Source organism: Chionomys nivalis, chromosome 2 (assembly GCF_950005125.1).
Source record: "Chionomys nivalis chromosome 2, mChiNiv1.1, whole genome shotgun sequence".
NCBI lineage: Eukaryota > Metazoa > Chordata > Mammalia > Rodentia > Cricetidae > Chionomys > Chionomys nivalis.
Genome location: NC_080087.1, coordinates 17,106,351 through 17,128,915, shown reverse-complemented (window position 1 = coordinate 17,128,915; position 22,565 = coordinate 17,106,351). Strand labels below are relative to the sequence as shown.

Genomic DNA, 22,565 nt, shown 5'->3' with positions numbered 1-22,565 from the left:
TTCTAGAGTTTTGGATTTCTTGTTTACTTAGGTAATATTATATCCTTCTGGAGTCTTTGATGTAGTTGAAGAATGGTTAGTTATAGTTACAGTTTTCCATTGTTATGATAAAAGATAAAATAGATATAAGTATTGTAACTGTAATTCTTGCTTTATAACTGTTTTGTTATATGTAATTTTACTATGTTAAAGTGAAAGCCTTTTTGTTTAAACAGAAAAAGGGGAAATGATGGATGAAGGTCATTGGTTAAATAATAAAGAAACTGCCTAGGCCCATTTGATAGGTCAACCCTTAGGTGGGTGGAGTAAACAGAAGAGAATGCTGGGAGAAAGAAGCCGAGTCAGGAGTCGCCATGATTCTCCCACTCCAGACAGAAGCAGGTTAAGATCTTTCCTGGTAAGCCAGCTCGTGGGCTACACAGAATATTAGAAATGGGTTAGATCAATATGTAAGAGCTAGCCAATAAGAGGCTGGAACTAATGGGCCAGGCAGGGTTCAAAAGAATACAGTTTCCGTGTAATTATTTCGGGGCATAATAAGCCATGCGGGCGGCCGGGTGCCGGGGACGCAGCCCTGCCGCTCTTATTACAACACAGAATGCAGGTCCATAGCCTGAAGGACTGAACTGAGCTAAAGGCCAAGCTGCTGCCTGACACAGGAGTGATAGGATACGAGAGTACAGGAAAGCGAGGGGAATGATTCATCTCAGACCTGTGCCCAGAGGTTCCTTTGGCTCTGATTGCATAGTGCTGGGACGCTGCTGGCAATCTCTCAAAGCAGCCTCTCGTTTCTCTAAAGTAGCATCATTCCTGGGAGTATCATGGGGGAAACTAGGTAGGAACTGACCGACAGCAGAAGGCAATGACCTCATGCTAGCAATGTTACATGGTGCGAGTTCAGTGCAGGGAGGTCAAGGATGGTTGATAAGTGACCAGAGGTGGTTTGGGAGCCATCTAATGAGAGAGGAGGGAAGGAATCGCGAGAACAAAAGGATGGAGATGAGAGATTGCAGCACAGGGCTTGTCAAGAGTAGGAATGACCCAGACAGATGTGTTAACTCAATGCCCACGCCTTGCCCCAGAGACAGATCTTTGAGTTCAAGTGTTTCAGATTACCAAGCCCTGGAACACATCCAAAGTGAGATGGTACCTGAGCTATTTCTCTGCAGAAACTACAGGAGACATCTTTAGGGCCTTGTAAGGGCCCTGGAGTTGTCTAAATAATTTATTTCAAGCAGGATCTATAAACTTGAATGTTACGGGGCTAGCGTAGCACAGGTGACAAAGGAAATGGAGAAGACATGAATGACAGGAACCCATACTTGGGAATTCAGAGAAAAACCAGTGCAAAGCAGTGATCACTGCAACTTAGAGGCATGTTGTTAGGGCACCAGAACCTTTGATTTCCAAGAGAAACTTCAACATTGATTTCTAAATGCTCCTCCTAAAATTAGTCAACGAGAAATTAAAAATGCATCTGCATCAAATCATTCTATGAGGGCTACAGCTGGCAAGGTCATGGGGTAGAATGAAATAAATTTTATTTCTTTTTTTTTTGAGTCAGAGTCTCACTACAAAAGCCTCCACTGCCTTCTCTTAGCTCTGTCTTCACCTGGACAAGAGTGACTACAGACATGTTGGCATCTTATGAACTCAAACATAAACACAAAAGAAAGATTTATCTTACCTGGTAGCTCAGGATCAACAGGTTTAATAGAAAAGAAGGGATCTGGGGGCTGGAGAGATGGCTCAGTGGTTAAGAGCATAGCCTGCTCTTCCAAAGGTCCTGAGTTCAATTCCCAGCAACCACATGGTGTCTCACAACCATCTGCAATAAGGTCTGATGTCCTCTTCTGGCCTTCGGCATACACACAGATAGACTGTTGTATACATAATAAATAATAAATAAATATTTAAAAAAAAAAAAAAGAAAAGAAGGGATCTGAAGAGAGGGCTCAGAAAGACTTGTGGGCAGTGAGCACTCTTGGGATGGGAGAAGGGGCCTCTAACAGGCAGTGGGCACCGTTGGGTTGGGAGAAGGGGCCTCTGATAGGAATCTCATGGGGCTTTTCCAGCTGTTCAATGGGAACAAAGAAGAGAGTGTGAGAGGAAGCCGGATCCACGAGCTCTGAGGACACACTTCTCTCACCACCTTTTTCCTTCAAGGAATCCTTCCTTCTAGCTTCATCATTAAAAAGTCTAGGCAAACAAGAAAAATGTGGGAAGGAGACAAAAGGACAAGATTAGAATTTTCCATCTAGTTTTCATGGTGGGTATGTGAAGTCGATTTTCCATGCACTGAAGTAGCAAGAACCATTTTGGTTTTCTAGTCCCAAAGAATCAACATGTGTTATTCTTCTGAGGCAGGGATTGTGAAAACCCAGATCTCTTCCGTTGATCATGTGATTGGTTGGTGTGGGAGGTCCTTCCTTCTACGTGTTGCGTGTATTGGTTAATGAATAAAGAAACTGCCTTGGCCTGATAGGGCAGAACTTAGGTAGGCGGGGAAGACGGAACTAAATTCTGGGAGGAAGAAAACAGAGTTGGAGGCACACCGTGGAACTGCCAGAGTTTTACCCATTAAACCACTGCCACGTGGCAATACACAGATTAATAGAAATAGGTTAAATTAATATGAGAGTTAGCCAATAAGAAGCTAGAGCTAATGGGCCAAGCAGTGATTTAATTAATATAATTTCTGTGTGGTTATTTTGGGGCTACGCTAGCCGGGCGGCCAGGATGAACAAGCGGCCCTCCTTGCAACAATTGATTTTTTTCCAAATTTGTTTTGTGCAAAATTTTGTCCTATAACTTTCAGTTCTCTCTGTCTCTCTCTCGTTTAAAGCTATACTAAACCATGCTATTTTATGTAATATGTAAATTGTATTGTCATATACAAAGTATGGTTTAACAATAACAGCAAAGAGATAATTTATGCTACATCCTACTGAATAATGAAAATTCAAGGTATGTTTTAAAGGAATAAAAGACACAGACAAAGTACTTTACAGTATCTATAATAAATGCAAAGAAATCAACAAACAAAACTTGGCTTTAGCAAACTGTACATACATAAATATCTTTTTTATACTATAACATTCAATTTTCTTCACATAAAGCTTTTCATAATCTTATTTATTACATCCAGGTTTTCTTTATACCTTTTATTTTTTAAAAAGTGCCTTTCAGATTTACAGCTTGTGCTCTAAAGCAACGATAAAACATCATGCCCCGAAGAAACCAAGGTAGAGAGGAAGCTGCCATAGGTGACCCTAAAAATCGTATATGAGGAGGTTCTAGCGCCTCCAGCAGGTTGGTAGATTGTACGATACTGACATGATGCCCGGGAGGGCGATTTTGAGTTAATGGAGCAGCGCCATAGGAAAGCTGCCCAGATGGCCCATTGGAGCCACTGGCTATGCCAAAGGCCTGGACTTATGGGTCAAGGGAACGCTTTATGTCCTTAACTTGATTTCTTTAGTGTTAAGGCTCAAAGTGTCAAATGACACTGTCCCGATCCCATTTGTTCTCCTCTTGTTTACCATCCATGTCCAAAGGTTTGATTTTTTCATACACAGGGTATGGAGAAGAGCCGAAGCTGCCACGAGAGGCCCTCTGCTAAGATCAAACTCTCTGATAGCCTGGGGTTGCTTTGGGCCCATCCGTCCTCCAGCACTTGTGTGGAGGACGTCCTGCTTCAGAGTGGAGGAGGACCATTGGTGTATCTGAGCATGGGGTGGAATGATCGGGCGAAGTTGTTGGAGAGGGCACAGCTGTAGTCTTCCTCGGACATGGGTACGAGGCAGGCGAGTCCAATAAGGAACAGCAGGAGCAGCTGAAGGGGGAGAGCAGCCCTGAGAACCCGGAACAGGAAGGATCGACCCGCCCGCGCTGGCCTGGGTTCAGAAAGGGAGGAATCGCAGCCACCTTTTGTGGACCTGAGGGAAGAATCGACATAAAAAGCTCAATTCATGGGCACTGGTTCTTGCCTTAGCGCCTTCCTGGGATGTAAAGGACCATGCAATACACCACCCACTTTGGCAGTGAGTAGCCAGCCCTCTGCAGGGTGCCCATGTCATTTGCTGGCCACCAACCTAAGAACTAAGGGCCTTCTGCAGGCTTCCCCACCACCAAGGGCACCATGCTTGGAAAGTGCACTAACTCAAAGCTAAACATCCCATCAGTCAATTACAGGTGACAAAATACATTCAAGTTATACTCCCTTTACTCAATTTGGTGACAACTCTTCCATCCATAATGATAAATTGTGTACGTGAAATAAATTCAGGATAATTAAGATGTGGATTTTGATGCATTTTTTTAAACTAATAAACATTTTTAGGCAAAATTGTCAGAACCCCAGTGTGCCGCAGCTTTACGTAGCATGAGGACAAATGTGCCCCAGCCACATCGCTCCGACCAAGGAAAGCTACTTGATCTCAGGGGAAGCCCTGGCTTCATCTTGCACCGCAGCAGCATCTGGGCCTGTGGAAGCAGTCTCAGAACGGCACAGGATAGCAATGGCGTCTGTCTACAGAACATGGCTGCGGGAGAGCAGATGTTAGCCTGGTCTTGTCACTAGCATGGGTGGCCTTCAGAAACTGACACCATTTTCCCAAAGAGGAAAGATGGCCACCTTGAAGCTCCTTCTAGATCCAAAGCTCCAAGTCTTCCTATTTTGCTTCAAGTGCATTGGAAAAAGCATAGAGGTTTTGTTATTCATGAGAAACAGTGGCTATGAAGTCCTGAATATGGAAGTGGGGTTTGTTCTAAATGGGTGTCACTGTCTCCTTATTGGAGCAGTCACTACTGCTCTTCTGGGTTACGTGTGGAAAAGGCTAAGGAGTTATTGTTTTACAAGAGTTATTTTGTGGACATATATATCAAACAGCACCCTATGAGCACAAATAACAGACATATCAAGAAGATTTATTCCTAAAGCCCTAGTCTAAATTCCCTAGTGAGTTCATATAATTAAACATAAGGACATCAAATGCCCTTGTTGGGAGAAGAAAATATAAAATCTATGTTGGTGAGTCTGCAGGCCCAGATTCTAAGAAACCATCTGGAATTGATTTTCTTGGGTTTAAGATCAACATTTCCAGCCATAAAGGCATTGGTCACGTGCCATTATGTCACTATAAGGAGACTGCATTTCCAGGAAGTTGCATAAAAAACAGGTGGCCACTATGTAGCCATTATATATTAGGCTATACCCGGGTCTCTGACCTTCCTTTCCTCATTTGTGAAGAAGAGGGGTAGCTTAGCATATTAAATAGCAAAGGCATTTTTCCCTTTGATATCTTATGTGATTCTTATTTGCTTCAAAGTGTCCTGAGGAACATGGGTTAAAAGGACAGGGCAAGCTCTGTATTGAGTTTTTCTTTCATACGATTCTTCAGTACATGTTGTGTGACAATAACCCCTTGACAAAGAACATTCCCCCTGGAACTAGGTAAGTGACAGCACAATGGCCTAGAGCTACGTTCCTCGTGATGACATATCTAACTGCTGCGTTTTCATCGGGGGACATCTGGATGCCTTAGTGATGGGCAAAGGTCCACAAACAACTGCTAATTCAATCAAACAGAGCTGGATAGCTCCTCTTTGTCAATGATTGGCTTCTGTGACATTAACGATCAGGATCAAAACAGAGACTGTGTCATGACCAGCTCGTTCCTAACAAGAACTGTCATTCATCATTTGGAGAGCAGGGGCTCACATGTGACAGACTCTTTTGAAGGACATGGCACACTAAACAACATCAAAGCCCTCTTTATTAAAATGTAACTGCCACCGGACTCATACTGCTGAAGAATGCCAACACAGAGAGAACTAATGGATGGAGGCTGGGACAAAGGGAACATGCAGTACTTGTGGCTGGCCTATGCAGTTGGAAATGTTCAATCTACCAACTGCGAGAAGGCTCCACCCCACCTGGAATAACTACAGAACTCCAAAAGTTTCAAAGCTGTTTCTTCATCAGGGTGACTCTGTCCTAGAGGCTTTAGTTCCAGTAGGTTAATGATCTCAAAGGAAAAGGGTACTTTGTAATACTAACTTATTGAACTGAGATCATCCATGTTTGAAGAGTCCTGGGAAATTCAACACAAGGACAAAGGTGATAAGCAGACTCTTTCCTAATCTTCACTGGCTTCTGTATAAATGTGGATAACACTGGACTGCAATTATACAGGAAACTTAAATGTGTGACTCTACCCAAAGAACTTAATCAATGGAGATATTTTAAGTAATTTTGTCCAGAATAACATGCACTTATTCTCTATAAATAAATACATATCCTGCCTTTCTCTTCTTCTTTCAAATTGATGACTAAATAATTGTTGGGCTATTTTTCTAGAACACATAGTCACTTATGGAGGAAGGAGAGCAGTAAGGGAGGGAGCAGGGTATAATAACACCTAACACAAAAGTCCTTATGCTAAACAGAACCAGGAGGCCTGAGAATTCACATCGAGAAGGTAACACATTTTCCAAATTCTACAGGACCACAGAAGATATAATGAGATCATTCCATGCATACACCTTGTAAAGCTGAGGGAAAATAGTTTCAGTTTGTTTTGATGTTTTTCAGCTAGCAATGGCAACAGCGTAAATAAATTTCGTATGCAGGAATTTCTAGGTATCCATCTATGGTCTTTGAAATCCAGTATTTCCACGTATGTGACTCAGAAGACAAACTTCAGCCATCAAATTAGGCCTCCTTTATTCCCTTATTCCAAATTGAATGTTGACCTGGTCCTATGCACATATGGCTTGATTTACCCTATTATGGACAACCCAGTGGCAGAGAGGTGTAGTTTCACTACAAGAGTGTCCTCAGTGCTGTGAGGTCCGTATTCATTCTTCAATCCCTTGTCCTTGTCTGTAAGTCGAGGGATCTAGCCATGGCGTGGGGATGTAAGGTTAACAGGCTGAGGTAACGCACACAAGGCTTAGCATAGTTCTTGAAACCCTTTAGGTACTACACAAATGCCAGCATCTAACAATTATTCTGCGTGGCTGCACTGGAGGTGCGTGAGTTCTGTTCTTGGGAACGGCTGAACTCAGTCTATTCTTCAAGGAAAACATTTCCAATTCACTAACAGTATTCTCGAAGATATTATTTCCCAAACTGCATGACTCTTTTCCCCCAAATGCTGGGACAGTTTACTTCAAAGGAGCAAAAGAGAAGCCTGTTGGTGTCCCATGCCACAGCTGTCCTGGGGCAGGAGGCAGCTGCCCTCACAAGGGCAACTGCTTTAGGCTAAGGATCTCTGAATGCTTTGAACAAATGCGCTTCCAAGAAGAGTCCAACAGAAGGAACTGGGGAACAAATTTCACCAGAAACTGAAGAGCATTTATGGGAGTTCTTAGGAAGCTAGCAAGGGAAAACTCCCATTGGCTTGCTTAAACATATTTGACTACCTTGAGGCAACTGGAAAGGACACCTCTTGTTCCTCCAATCAGAACTTCAGCCAATCCTTTTGACTTCCATTCCTTCTTAGTTCTCTGTGTAGAGGATGCCAAAGCCAAGAGCTCCCAGCGTAGCCCTGCCTTTCACTGTTCTGAGTTATGGAGTGAGGTTATCATCTATCCCACATGGAGAATTGAAGTCTGCCATCTTGCCAAAACCTAGCCTGCCATCTCCAGAGTTTTTGGACTATCATCCATCCATGCATATCTGTATAGGAGACTTTTTGGCAACAGGGTTACAAAATCTGAGGTCAGATCAGTCTGGAGAAAGATGCCAGCTGGACCAAGAGAAGCCCTGTTCTGCAGGCACGCTTCCATGTGCTTACTCCCAATAAAAACCACAAGTACTATGAGTTAGTATAAACGCAGGCCCAGGTTTGTTTTTCTTTGTTTCTTATAATTTTAGTAAGTTCTGAGGAAGCTCCTTGCAAACAATCTTAGGAATCTCTGGATTCTGATAGATTGACAAATCTCTTAATTGAAGAAAACTTTGTATGTTGGTTTTGTAGGTTTAGGTCTAAAGAGTGTCGAGTCCGAGTAATTACTGGCTTTCACTCAGTTAAAATATTATAATGTTCAATGGGAACACTAAAATTACTTAACCTAACTTAACTTAAAATTCAAATGAAATACGTAATAGTGAGAATACAGTTATCATTGAGTTGAAACAGTAACGACAGAAGATCCACCCTCTCCCTTCACACCTGTACCTTTGCAAATTGGTTCCTGTTTGGCCTCAGAAACCAGTGTTCGTCTCTGAATCCCGTGTTTCTTCAATTACCTTTTGGATTTGCTGGACCAGTGCAAGATCAAACTCAAGGTTTCTATGCCAAGGAACACCGTGGCAGCCCAGACTGTGAGTGAGGTTCAGCTCCCCTCTCCGTTTATGGTCAGGGTTGAGTGCACCCTGTCTAAGGGGCCCCGGACTTAAGCAGCCCCAGAACGTTCAGTCACCGTTTGTCTGCCAAGGTGGCTGATGGAGCGTGTCACTCAGGGGAAGTTTCTTTGTAATCTAGTCCCTCCCAGGTAACCAAGTGAGCACTGGTGAATTATTAGAAAGAGGTTAATTAGCGGTGCTGGACAGAACAGAGCTGAGAGGAGTTTTGTGGGTACCGCAGTGAGAATGTGGCTGACCCATAGGCAAGAGCCCTTTTAGGGGGCACATAGAAACAATTGATACCCGAGGAAACATACCTTCCACATATTCAGAAGACCTATGTGGCAGCCCACCGTAATTAGGGGAGCAGACAGACTTGGTTTCGTGAACCAAAGGGTATTTGTCAATTAGAGACTGGACCTGAGATTTTCTCAGAGGAATCCGGTGGGTCATGCATGGCACATCCAAGTTTGTGGGAGAAAGCGAATTATATAACACCAGGCTTTGCCTACAGTATGCGATTGCCTTTCCTTGTAGGTAGCTAAGAGGATATAAGAACACCCACAGATGGCCAACATGATCAGCCTAAGACCTTGGAAATATATTCTATCTTTCATTATTGCTAGTTTATTCCAGATTGTTCAAAAAAGGAAAAAAAAAGCAAAAATGCAACATTGTTTTCAAACAAAAAAAAGGAGAAAAATTATGGTAAAAGAAGGCTTGAAAAAAAGCATTTAAAAATAGTCTGTGTGTTACTTCAGCTGAGTGGGGGTGACCACATAAAACAGCCAACCCTGAGGAGCACAGCACGGAAACCCAGACTACTACTCAGGGGCTGTTTACAGCCACATTTTCCCATTTCCACCCTCCCTGCAGGCATTTAGATTTCTTCTCAGTGGTGTTAAGTTTCCAGAGGGACAAATATTTCTCAGGGAATTGCTTAGGACTGGGATGAAAACCCAGCTATAGGAATAGTATTTTCACTTCACAGAAAAAGAAAAAAAAAAGAGAAAAAAAAGAAAAAGAAGAAAAGAAAAGAAAAGAAAAGAAAAGAAAGAAAGAAAGAAAGAAAGAAAGAAAGAAAGAAAGAAAGAAAGAAAGAAAAGGTTTTCTGGGGAAACACAAACTGAGCTGAGGAAGGGCAAAGGCATACAGACATCACACCAACAACGGAAAAGGCGAAGCGTTGCTAACTGCAGGAACAATGAGGACCTCAGAGTCAAGGGTGGGATAGGGTGGCAGCAGTGACAACTGCTGGGGTCAGCTCTCGGGAGAGTGAGGAGGGTAAGGGCTGGTCCTGGATTCAGAGTGGAAGAGCTTGCCAAGTGTGAAGAAGACAAGGGGCCGAGGGCTCTGGCAGAAGAGGGTTAGGGCAAGCTGAAGTATCTAGAAAAGTACTTTGTTTTTTAAATGGAAAAAACATCAAATTAGGCTCTGCCATTTTAAAAATCCAAAACCCACTATCTGGATAAAACAAGAAGGTCAAATAAAAAACAAACGAACTGGGGATGTTAGTATATTTTATGCAGATTTGTGGGTTCTGTGGGTGGTGAAATAATTCATAGATCAATTACCTGCCTTATGGTAAAAATCTAGAAGCAGAGAGGATGACAAAAATCTGCCGTGAATCAATGGCAGTTGTGCCGCTAATCTAATCACATATTCATAGACACACTGAGCCTCCTTCATCAGAAAGGACCAGACAGGCTAAATACAGGGAAACAAAATTTGGATGGAAGAGATGACTACTATCCGCTATGAGGTTTGCCTGTTCTCTATGGGGAAATTTCTCTTCCAATTGACTAGGACAGGCTGCAATATCTCCACTACCCAGATTAGAGGTTTCCCTAAATCACGGGCAATTTGCATCATCCTCTCTGGGTTCTAGAACAGGTGGAAACCAGGAGAACAAGGTACCTGCTCTTTGGGCTGCTGACAGAGGGTCCAGGCTGTGAGTGACTACATTTGCCTCGTGGCTGTTTGCAATGAACAGGGGTAAAGAAAGAAGAATGTTCAGTCTAGGCAAATAAAGACAAGCTAACCAATGAAAACAACCGAGAATGCAGCAAAGGGCAAACAAATCAAACGCAATGATTGGTACCCATGGACCAAGGAAACTGGCTTTTCTTCAGGAGGGGGATAGACTCATATTTACAGTCTCAGACATTAAGCCAACATGAGCTGCCGTGGTGGCATGTACCCGCAGTGGGCACAGCCGCTCCTATTCCCCCTGGCACAAGCACAAATGATTCTGTGTTACTTAATATTCTCTGTGCGTTTGCCAACTCTAAAAATGAAATTCACTTTATCATTCTGTATACTTCAAAGAGCATTCACATAGGCTTTTTCATTTTGGCAACTTTGAGGCACAGTTGATATTAAGAATTTTTATAGTAAAATGAGAGGGTTCTCTGTAGAGAGGAAGTCCAAAATGCTGCACACGCAAGACAAATCAAGATTAAATTTTGAGTTGAAAAGCCAGTATTCCTTCACATTCTTAAACTAGGATCTATAGGAAACTAGTGAATGTTGGTAAAACAAAATTCTAATAAGGATAACACATGTATCAGCATAGAACATAAGTATATATGACAAAAAATACAAATGAAATTGTTACTTCTAACACCTAAGGGGAAGTGGAATGAATATACTTATAAAGCCAGACAAAAATATCAAACAAAAATTAAAAACAAGCTTCTAATTACACAGAGAATCGAGGAATAGAGGGGAGCAGGAGTCAAATTTGCCTTATCCTCTGCGCGCTCTGGTGAGATAGCCCCCACCATGGGCTGTGTATAGTGTTGGCTTGAGTAGTTGCCCTCTCAGGGTTAGTACCCAGAAGCCCTTGGGCACCACCATTCGGAAGCCCCTTCACTTGAGAGTTAATGCAACGTCATCCATCTTATCAATTTAGCCGACTCATAAGATGCCCACAGTTCACCCCTGCTGGCTGAGGCACTTCTGGGCACTACAACCCACCTTTATTTAGTGGACATGCTGGTGATGGTTTGAAGAAAGGAGATATCAAAGGTATATATATATGAGCACCATTCTAGAAATGGCTAATTGAACCAAAAAAAAAAGTTTTTCTTCATGAGTACTAGCCACACATTGAGCCCATTTAAAAAAAAAAAAAGAAAAAGAAAAAATGAAAAGAAAAACAGAAAAAAAAGTCTCTTTTTTATTGCTGAGACCATGCTGCAAGGTGACATAACTTTGCATGGGTGAATGGCCTTTCTTTTCTTTTTGGGGTTTCTTGTTTTGAGCCTGTGAACCCTGGAGACACAAACACTGTCACTATCCACACTTCCTACCCATGGATCAGTTGGAAAGGGCCAGCAGAGAGTTACCGATTTCTGTTTGTTTGGGGTACTTCTGCCCGATGTAGGACTCATGGATCCTGAGGTGTCCAGCTCATCTGCGGAAGACCAGGAAGACAAATCCTGCAAGAGAAAGGGATGCATTCAACAGCTGCACATCCCAGGGCACTGGGGTCTCTTGCTGCTGCTGAGCATTCTTGGCTCAGCCCTCTCCACCTTTATCTCTACATCTCCATCACAAAACTCAGACCCGCCGCAAGGAAACCCAGTTAAGGTGACAAGAATGAAACCTAATTCTTCTAATTTATTGAGATTTCTTGACATTAGTTTGCCTCTTCAGAGAAACACAGCCAGTGTTTTATTTTTATCTTTCCTTATTTCTTAGTGACATGGGCACAAGTGAGTTGATAGTGGCCCGGGGTGGGGAGAGGTGGGCGGGGGAAAGTCTTTACAAATACAGGTCACTCAGGATGGACAGAATCCAACTCGTTTACGTTCAAAACAAATGCCAGCTGTCTAGGCGACTGGTCTGAGAGGTCAGGAAACTGCGTCTACCCTGCTGTGACCCGGGGGAGGTTGTGCTCAGAATGCTTCTGGAGGAATGAGCAGTTTTGTGTTCATGAAAGCATTTCACAACTGAATGTCTGACACCTTACCACGCACTCTGGATCTACAAGGCACATGTCTCAAAACTAACAATATGTCCATGATAGAGTTGCTCTAAGAGGGGAAATGGACAAAATAAACACATAGAGGACCGTTTCAATGAATGAATGAATGATGAATGAATGAATGAATGAGCAAAAGAATGGATTCGAAAGGAGAGTTCATGCTCTCTTGCCTGTTTAACCCAAAAATCACATGCAAGGACTATATCGGTCCATTGCAGCTGTCTACCTGAAAACATGTCATTTCTTAAACACACAGTTGAAATGAAATGCCAGAGTAGTCACGGCAACAGGGTTGACAGGAGCAGGCTGGAGAGGTCTCCTGGATTTCACAGACTCAAAAGCACCGTCCTGTTGTAAAAGTTGACGAGTCTGCTTTTATATTTCGAGACAGCTCTCGAAGCAGCTGTGATGGAGAGTGGCCACTCGGGTCTGACAAGTGGTCCCTCAGTCTCTCTGCGGGATGCTACAGTGTGTTGTAGGCCTTACCCACCTGCTGACTGCTTGCCATGTCCAATAACTTCTCCAGATCCTTGATGTGACGGCTGACTTCCTTCAAGAGAAGTTTGAGTCGGTTTCCAATGACATGGACTTTTTCTTTGGCCTCTAGACAATCTGAACCCTCGGCATTCACCAAGAGCTGGCGAGACATGTCTTGCAGCGAGGTCACTCTCAGCTGGGATTTCTGCAGCTCCTGCTTTATTTGCTATATATAAATAAAAGGGGATATTTCTTTAAGAAGTTTTGGCACTTGGAGAAAGTTGCCCACATGGACCTTCGTATCTGAACCTCCTGTGACATTCAGGCTCTAACTAGGACTGCAGCTCAGGACATGTGATATGGGGATTCCACGCTAACCTTGTTATAGCCAACTATATTCTGAGGGACCTCTAAATCCCTCTAAGCTTGGGGCTCTCACTGGGCACATGGTCTATAGTAAGAATTATGGGATAGTTTAAACCGAGTAAGGGACGTGAAGATTCTGACAAAGGAAAGCCCCATGCAAATGGGGTCTAAGATAACCCTGTTAAACAGAAAAATGAGATGCTACTATCAAGGTAGAACAGACTCAAATATGTCTAGCTAAATCTTTTGAAACGATCTTCAGTGAGCCATCATCCACAGGTACCTGCCAGAAGCCAAGGGTGAGTGGAAACACAAGAGCGCCACTATCGGTTTCAAAGATCCTTCTAATAGTGAATTCGAAGCTACCAATTCAGCAGTTTGGGTGAGTGAGCACTGACTGCTAGGCTATAGTATTGTATTACCGTAGGGACAGACCAGATACAAAGTATGTTCCAATGGAACTCAAGCTTGCTTCCTTATCATCTATACATTTACCCAGCTATACTCCATGTTAAATTGTCTCAGCATCCCTGTGTATGAATTTGCACAGTAAATTTCTGGCTGAATTTAGTGTCAGAAAAAGCGTCTAGCTTCTAAGAAATAGTTATGTTCTTGTTTTATAAGATAGTGACAGTAAGTTATCTCATGGCTTTCTGCAAACCTGCCACTGAGGTTTGTGTCTCACCTGGTATATTTAAGTCCTTTTAAACAGACTCAGCTGTCTCTCTTCAGGTAAGTTGGTTTAATTTCAGTTTTACCATAAGCCACTAAATACACCATGGCAGTGTTAACTGCCAAGTTGATAGAATCTCGGATCACCTGGGACACAAGTCTCTGGCCATTCCTGTAAGGGATTATCTTGATTGCATTCACTGATTTGTGAAGACCTATCTTAATAGTGAGAGGGCCATTCCCTGGGAAGGGGATCTTAGACTGCATACATGGAGAAAAAGTGCTGAGTGCTGGCATTCATTCATTCATCTCTCTGCTTCCTGGCTGTGGATGCCACGTGACCAACTGAGTCAACCTCCTGCTGCTCCCATGCCCTGCCATGATGGACTGCGCCCTTGAACTACCAGCCAGAAACCCTTTCCCCTCCTCGGTTGCTTTTGTCAGAGCATCGTACTGCTCTTCAAGGCTGCAGATGTAATGCACAAAGTTTGGATTAAAAGTAAGTATAATCCACTAAAAAGGCTGCCTTGATAGACACAAGTTGATTAAAATAAAGAACACTTAAGATTAGTACAATTGAGCAATGAGCAATCGTGTTGGCAAGGTGATTTACACATATTTGTTTCCTGACTGGCAGCACCGAAGAATTAGATTAGAGACTTTGGATGGAGCATAAGTGAAGAGCATGCAAAAGTTTGTTTTTTTCTTAATGTATCTGTTTTTTTCTTTTTTTTCAAAAAAATCTAGAATTCTCACCACGAGTTGCTTGTGATGGTCCTGAAGTGTCTCTGGGTCAAGGGTAGAATCAATTGGGACAATTTCATTTTTCCTTCTGTCAATGTTTTCCAGCATGAGAAGCAAAGCATGGCTCATTTCGTGGAACTCCTACCAAAAAAACCCAACCAAAAAAAAAAAAACACAGAGCATAAAATAACTGCGGAAGGTACATTTTCCTAGAATATATTTTTTTATGGCTATCATGGGAAATATGCAGCGCCATAGTGACCAGGACATGACCTCTCAGGGAGGAAGGTCCTTGCTTGTTTTAGGAGGTAGAGCGGCTATGGCCTGATCCCTGCAGCCCTGGTGCTGTTGTGACCCACACAGTATGAGGTCATCTTCTTATCTAGAGCATCTAATTTACCACTTGTGGGGACATTTAGACAGGAAGCCCACTGACATGAAAACACTTAATTTCTTAAACACAAAGCAAAACGAAACAGCAGCAGCACTAATAGGTGATCTGAAAAGAAGCAACTGTCTTCCGCATGCTCGAATCTCTCCATGTTTAAAGGGCTCAATCCTGCATCCCCTTCATTCATCTTCTTACGTGCTTACTGCCCTTGTTCTTGATGTGCCCCTACATACAGTAGACACAGCCAGAAACAGCAACAGGGACCTCCCGCTTCCCAGGATGCATCACACTCCGTGGTCGTCCAATTTCATTGTGTACAGTCTGGATGCCATCAGAGCCTCACTGGCCCTTGACCTTCTAGCCACACAGCCTTCTTGCCGCTGCTCTAAGAAAGACAATACCTTTGCATACTTCATGGAACTCCCAGCTGTTGAACTCCTTCAAACAACATCCTCCCCGCATCTGGCAAAGGCCACGGGATTTCTTGGCCCTCCCTCCTGTAATAGTTTTTCTCTATTACTGTCAAACATGTGTTTATAAATTCCTCGGATAACTATTTCCTTACTCTAAATGTTTTTTTATTACATGTATTTATTTTTCTGGGGAGGAAGGGGGCGTTTACATGCCATGACACACATGTAGAGGTCAGAGGACAACTTTCAGGGGCCATTTCTCTTCTTCTGCCACATGAATTCCAGGCTGGTGGCAGGCACCCTTACCCACTGAGCCATCAGGTCAGTTTCTCCTACTCTGTTGCTATTGTCTTTTGAACAGAAGCAGAGGCTGGACTGTATCTTAACTGCCGAGAGATTTACCTGGCACACAGAGGAAACTCGGTAAATGCCGGCACAAATGGATGAATCTGTATCTGTAACGCTCACTTTGTTGTGCAAAATTTATCTGCCTAAATGCTTGGCAAATACATTTTGAGTGACTAAGTGGATCAGTCAAAGAAGGATAGTCAACTTGGTAAGCACTGGCTTTTTATCTAGCTAGATAGAAGATGGGATAAAACTCCTTGAACACAGGTCACAGGAACAGGTTCCCCAGGAATAAGAAAAGCTGTCTCATTCAAATACTGGCTTTGAAGAGCAGCCACATTCGTCAAGCAACTATAATGTCAGCATCCAGGCTGGTGTCTTTACCTGCCCAGAGCCCTACCAACCTGGCACTGCATCAGTGCGCCCTGAAGCAGGTTCCGCCAGTCCTCCAGCAGAGAGCACACTCGGTCCCATCTCCCGTTCATCTGGGATAAGCGATCCTGCAAGTCGTGGCTCTCCTTACTGTCCCCCTGGGTGAACTCTGAGCTGCAGAGGTTGATGGAGAGGATGATGGCTTTGCGGTGGTCCACGGCCTTCTGGAGCTCCTAAGGAGAACGATCAAGTAAGAACAAGGATGGAAATATTTTCAAAAAATCACGTTTACGTCCCTTGAAAATGTTTCACTAGGAGCTGGGGATAGAGCTCTGTTGTGAGTTCAATCCCCAAAACCCACATAAAAAGCCTGGTGTGGTGGTGAATGCTTATCAGCCCAGGGCTGGGGTAGAGAGAGGAAGAATGTTGGGGCCTGCACGACATCTAGTCAGTGTGGCCTAGTTATTGAGCTCCAGGCCTGTCACAAACAAAAGGCAGATAGCAGTATCAGAATGATCTCGAGGGTGTCCCTGTCCTTCATATGCACATACACACACGTGCAACTGCACACAGACACACACACATACACACACTAAAACATGCCCTGAGCAGGATGGTCAGCCAGATAAGGGATGATGGGTACATATCACTTAAAATGATACTACAATTAAAAAAAAGAATCATAATAACTAACAACATAATAACTAATAACAAGGATAGAACATAAGAAAATACATGAGGTTCAAAAAGTTCAAACAGGATGTGATGTGGACCACAGTAGCATTCCATGTGTACACACCCATACACGCACACCCGCTGCCTCCCATGTTTCCAGAGTTCCTATGACAAAATGAGCAACTGCTACATTTTCAGGATGTTTGTTATGTTTGCTAGGGCTTTGCAGAGTGGGAATTTAAAATGGCCAAGGGGAAAGGACTTCCCAAGGCAAGAAGAGACTCACAGAGAATTCTGATGCCTGGTACAATGAATGGCGGATCTGAATACCCGAGCCCCGTGCAGAAATAGGCAACCACAGCCGAACAAAACAGGGACTGAGCCCTGTAGCTTGAGGAAAGATGGCTCTGGCCTTTCAAAACCTTCTCAAGAGTAATAGTCTCATTTCACTAAACCTGTGGCACCCAAACTTCTCTGTGTGTGAGGAGGAGGGAAAAGCTCCTCAGAGCCTAGAATTCTGGCCTCCAATGGCCGAAAATGCGGGCTCATTGGCCTACAAGTTAACCCTGACTATGTCATAAGCCACATTGTTGCTGTGGTGAAGAAAATTCATTGGGTTTTTATGATTTGATAAATTTAGCTTGACTTCCAAAAACAAACAACAAAATAAGCAAACAAACAAAACCCTCAGACAACCCAATTTTGGCTTCATGCATTAAACAAAGCAAAACAGTTGGGAACTCAGTACCAAGAACTTGAGTTCTTAATTCTGTAGTAAGAATCTCTATGTGCTGAAAAACACTCAACATCCTGAGTAAGTAATTCTGAAAATCACACTATGCGGGGTAATTTCCTACAGTTTCTCATTATTTCTGTCGTCCTCCTAATGACTTAAATTTTTTACTATAGGTTCTCAACATGGTTCCCTGGATGCCACCACAAAGACGTCACAAGTCAACAGATGCGGGAAAATGTCGTCAGTTGTCCCAAGGATCTGTTGACAAAGAATATAGAATGGATCTATTGAGAGAGGTTCAGGAAAAGATGTGGGTGGGACAGGTGGTTGCTGCTTGCCATGCAGAATGCCATCCAAGCTCTCACTGAAGTCTCAGACTCTGGTCAACAATACATGTCTTCTTTTAAGGGATCCTGGCTATAATGCAAAACTATCTACAGAGAGTGCCTTGGGAACGCTAGAGAAAAATGCATTTCTGTATGCAGCTCCTGTAAGCAGCATATATCTCATTTGTATTTTGTCCTGGGGCTCATGGGGCTGACTCAGAGAGCAACCCCAAAACACTGCAATGGGGATTTGTGTGCAGGAAGATTCATTTCTTTGTCTGAAAGTTCAAAGGAAAGCAACACGATCACCAGGAGAAAAGCCACAATAACATCAATCCAAAATGAACAGTATACACTAAAGACCACAGGGACACAAACGGATCATGTGTTATCCCAGGAGGCTTCTCACTGAGAAGAAACATGGTTTTGATGTCCTCTAGACAAAATCACAGGAGCTCCAGAGCTACCAAAGAGAAATGAAGCCCCGGGTCTGGAGGGGGCTCACAAGCTTCCACATGCAAGTGCAACTGGCTGAGAAGGCTGAGAGCCAGACGTGTAAGTAAAGGACAATATCTGTGCACTCCTCCAGCCCGAGCCAAAATCAGATGCCAGTGGCGAGTGTTTCACCACAAGAACTCCACACATTTGTATTGTTTTGCTCATTTACTATGCAATTGCTTTTGCCACAGCCATAATCCATTTAGCAAGTTGTGCTGACTGAAGACAGTCAAATGATTTCACCGGGTCTCCCAAAGACACACACTAATGTGACCTTGGGAATGACTTCTCTCCAGCCTATACAGACGTGCAAAGCTCTCAAACCTATGCTTCCCCTGTGAAGACACCAGATAGGTTTTAGAGATCCCAGGTTCTGTACTAAACCTAACTGGCCATTCCTTAAAATACTAATTGATTAAGTTGTAAGTGATAATTTGCATGGTAGATTGTTATATAGTTCAGTCCTTCTCTTGAATTTTAAAGACCAACTTGGGTTTGAGACAGCTGGGGAAGAGAAGAGCATCCTGTCCACTTTGGGTAGATGCTGCTGAATGGGAAATGTCCCCAGCAGTGTCCTGTGTTGAATGCTTGATCCCCAGTTGGAGGTGTTACTTTGGGAAGCTCTGGAAATTTAGGAGCTAGGGCCTACCTAGTAGAAACAGAGAAAGAGTCTCCTTCAAAGGCTGTATCTTGTCCTATGCGCTGTATCTTGTCCTACGCTGCTTCTTTTTGCCTGTCGCGTGTCTGCTATGAGGCGAACAGTGTCCTCCACATATGCCTGCCACCATGAAGTTCTGCCCACATGCATGAAGTCAAGGTAAGGAACTACCAACTAAACCTTCAGGCCGTCAGTCTTTCTTGCCTCTTATAGGGTTGTTTACATCAGGCATTCTGACGCACTGCTCAGAATACTAACCCACATGCCTTCTGGCTGATGCCCCGAGGAAGTATAGAACTAGAGACTGAAGTTATGAAAGATGGGTTGGGAGGCAGCAGTTAGTAAATGATTCACTGTGCAAGTATGAGAATCTGAGTTTGGTTCCTAGAACACAGGTTAAAAAAAAAAATCAGGGCATGGTGGGGTGTGTTTATAATCCTTGTGACAGGGAGGAAGAGTCAGGAAGATTCCTGAAGTTCATTGCCTATGCAACATAGCCATTTGACACATTCTAGCCAATGAGGGACCTTGACTCAAAAAAGAGAAACAAAGAAACAGAAAACCTCAACAGCCAAAATGATGAATACAGAAGAGAGATTGTTCTCTGATCTCTATAAACATGTGTGTATATATATATATATATATATATATATATATATACACTTCTGTGCCTACATAAACATGTCTACACACATGCACATGTGTATGCACACACACACAAATCTGTTAGCTGTTACACGTGACCATGGTCTTCGGACTGATGAGAGGAAGGCAGACAGGTACCTTGAGCTTCTTGATGTGACTCTCGATGGTGTGGATGTCAGTGCTGAGTGCCAGGTGCTGGAGTCTGTCCAGTTCCTCCTCGGTCTCGCCTAGCCAGGCCCAGATGTTATCGAGGTCTGACTTGAACTGCTGCCATTTCTGAAGGTTCTGTTTCATCCTCAACTCCTTGCTCAGTGCCTGGGCCTGGAGGAGCTCCCAGCGGTCAATCACACCTGGTGGGGCATGCGCAGAGCAGTGAGCAGGAGTTCTACACTGGTGGGGTTTTAGGAAATGCTTTAGAGATACCTGGTGGCTAACTAAAGGGCAACAGATTGGACAGTAATGCCTCTGATCATTTCTGCTGTTGCCTGTAACGACAGCTAAATGGGTTCAGTGGCTCTGATTTCCTATCTGTTTCTCTAATGACAATGGTGTAAAGCACATTTGCTACACGGAATTTAACACTGCAGTAAGCATCGTGGGAGGAGATCAATCCATCCTTGACTTCTTCCTGGACAGTCCTCTGAAACCATGCAGACACTGACAGTGTAGACCAGGGAGGTCATTTGAGTAAATGAAGCAGAAGACACACTTTGACACTCTGCCACCCTCCTCTGTCATGGGATAGTGTAAAGGGACAAGAAGCTGACAATGTGTATTTGAATAAATGGAGCACAACACACACACAGTGTCACTCTCTGTCTCCCTCCTCTGTCGTGGGATGAAATAGTGTAGAGGGAGGCTAAGCAGCTCCGTGGAGCCTGGCCTCACACAGTGATCTTGGGTATCACTCTCTGAAACCGAGGGCAGCACGCTCACCGGCTGTCTGCGTCTCGTTGCTGTTGAGGTTAACAAAGCCTGGGACACTCTCTTCCTCTGCCAGCTTGTGTTCTAGACGCCTCACGGAATCTATGCTGCCGCTGCATTCACCCAGCAACTTCATCTGTTGAGACACACGCGAAATCAGCCCTCTCCTTGTAAACCTCACGAGTGCAAAGGGATTTGGGGAAGCATCTCTGTGGACCCTCAACAGGGCGGTGGTTGTGTCGCTCCAGTCAAAAATAAATAGGATTCAAAACCGTGCTGTGTCAGCAGGTCTCACGCATGCATACGCACACAGACTTAAAGACACGCTTTGTGTGTATGACAGGCATATGAAACCTTGGAAACTTCTTTGATATCAGTGGTTCTCAGCCTGTGGGTTGCAACCTGTTAGGGGCTCAAATGACCCTTTCATAGGGGTCGACTAAGACCATCAGGAATCAGATGTTTACATTATGATTCATAACAGTAGCAGAATTACAGTTATGAAGTAGCAATGAAAATAGTTTTATGGTTAGGGGGTCACCACAATGTAAGGGATTATATTAAAGGGTCGCAGCATTTGGAAGTCTCAGAACCACTGTTTTGTATGAATCTGAACAGATCAAACTGATCTGGAATTTAAAGCCCAGAGTCCTCAGCTGGCAAGGCAATATCTGATTTATGGCCAGTTGTCTCTTCATCCTCTTCCATTTCTACCTAAATGTAGAAACACCAAGAGGACCACAAATTGCACGGAACAGCTTGTACATTAAATAACTGAAATATTTAAGAGTCCAGAGCACGCTGAAAGCCAGCTGTGTTATGAGAAAATTTACAACCATGTTTCATGGTCATCAAGAGATTCAATTCAAACCTCAAAGAAAAACTCCAAGATCCATTCGTAATATACAGATAGCATTCAAGTAGTAAAGGAGCAAGTTCTAGCTAGGTAAGGTGGCTCGTGAGGGTGATCCTAGCACTCGGTGGGCAGAAAGAGACAGATCAGGAGTTGGAAACCAGCCTGTGACAAGAACCTGCCTCAAAATAAAGGAAAACAAAGTAATACAAGATAAAAGGAAACAGAATACAAACTTCAATACTTTCCTGTCAGTAGAGTGTAATCTTACCTCTCAATGTTTCTCAAAACCACAGTGTCTTTGAGTTAGTTTCTGTTACTTTTGACTGGGGTTAAGTGTCATCTTGGTGAAGTCAACACGGTCATCGTGAAGCTATGCGACACTTGATTTTTCTCTTACACAGCTCTAGAGAGTGAACCCAGGTCCTTAAGCAAGCTAGGTAAACACTCTACCACTGAGCCACGTCTCCGGCCCTTGTACTGCACTTTCAGAAGAGGCTTCCTGATCGAGAAGTGACTGGGAGGGCACTGGGTAAGAGCATGTGCAGCCGGAACAGCTTTCTCCTGACTCCAAAATGTGGAGCATGTGAGGTGTGATGAGATCACTGGAAATTAGCCTTCCTTTCCTTTTGACCAAGAGCTAGGGGGGGAGATTTACTTTAAATTCTCTGCTTAAAGTATGCATAGGTTATGTCACTGACAAAAATATTCCTCGGTAAGGGACTAGAATACATAGATTTTTACTGGATACACTGGCAACTAGAAATGCAGAACTGCTAAGATCCCTTGCTGTCTTCACCTGCAGTATGCCCTAGTTAGGATGGCTTCTTTTAGACCAAGTACCCAGTGCAGGAGGTGGGGCTGGGACGGAGCTCAGTGACACAGCACTAGCTTAGTGTATGCAAGGTCCAGTTTCCAGCGTTGCAAAATCTCGCCAAATCAAAAGCAGAGGACTCCCAAGGTCATTAAATGAACTTAAAAGAACTAAAAGAATAACAAGAACCAAAATCTCCTGTTAGTAATCTGGGGATGACCTTGGTCGAAAATTTACTAGCTGAGTTTGGACAGGCACCTCATGATTATTTGAACGGGAAAGGATTTTGTTGTCTTCAGCTAAACGGAT

The 22,565-nt window shown here is 43.5% G+C and overlaps 1 protein-coding gene across 25 annotated transcripts in view; it reads right to left on the bottom strand.

Annotated features, from left to right (window-relative positions):
- Positions 1 to 3,001: 3,001 nt before the first annotated feature.
- Positions 3,002 to 22,565, bottom strand: part of Syne1 (spectrin repeat containing nuclear envelope protein 1) — a 471,855-nt gene continuing 452,291 nt past the window's right edge. For 23 of the 25 annotated variants that reach the window (XM_057763198.1, XM_057763205.1, XM_057763207.1 and 20 more), the window contains 8 exons: positions 20,602 to 20,725; positions 19,804 to 20,015; positions 16,160 to 16,360; positions 14,616 to 14,744; positions 12,835 to 13,047; positions 11,704 to 11,796; positions 10,271 to 10,329; positions 3,002 to 3,938 (listed from right to left, as the gene is read on the bottom strand). In XM_057763198.1, coding sequence (XP_057619181.1) covers positions 3,698 to 3,938; positions 10,271 to 10,329; positions 11,704 to 11,796; positions 12,835 to 13,047; positions 14,616 to 14,744; positions 16,160 to 16,360; positions 19,804 to 20,015; positions 20,602 to 20,725 — 1,272 coding nt within the window. In that variant the 3' untranslated portion in view covers positions 3,002 to 3,697. The remainder of the gene's footprint in view (positions 3,939 to 10,270; positions 10,330 to 11,703; positions 11,797 to 12,834; positions 13,048 to 14,615; positions 14,745 to 16,159; positions 16,361 to 19,803; positions 20,016 to 20,601; positions 20,726 to 22,565) is intronic. The other 2 variants (XM_057763214.1, XM_057763215.1) reach the window with 1 other exon arrangement.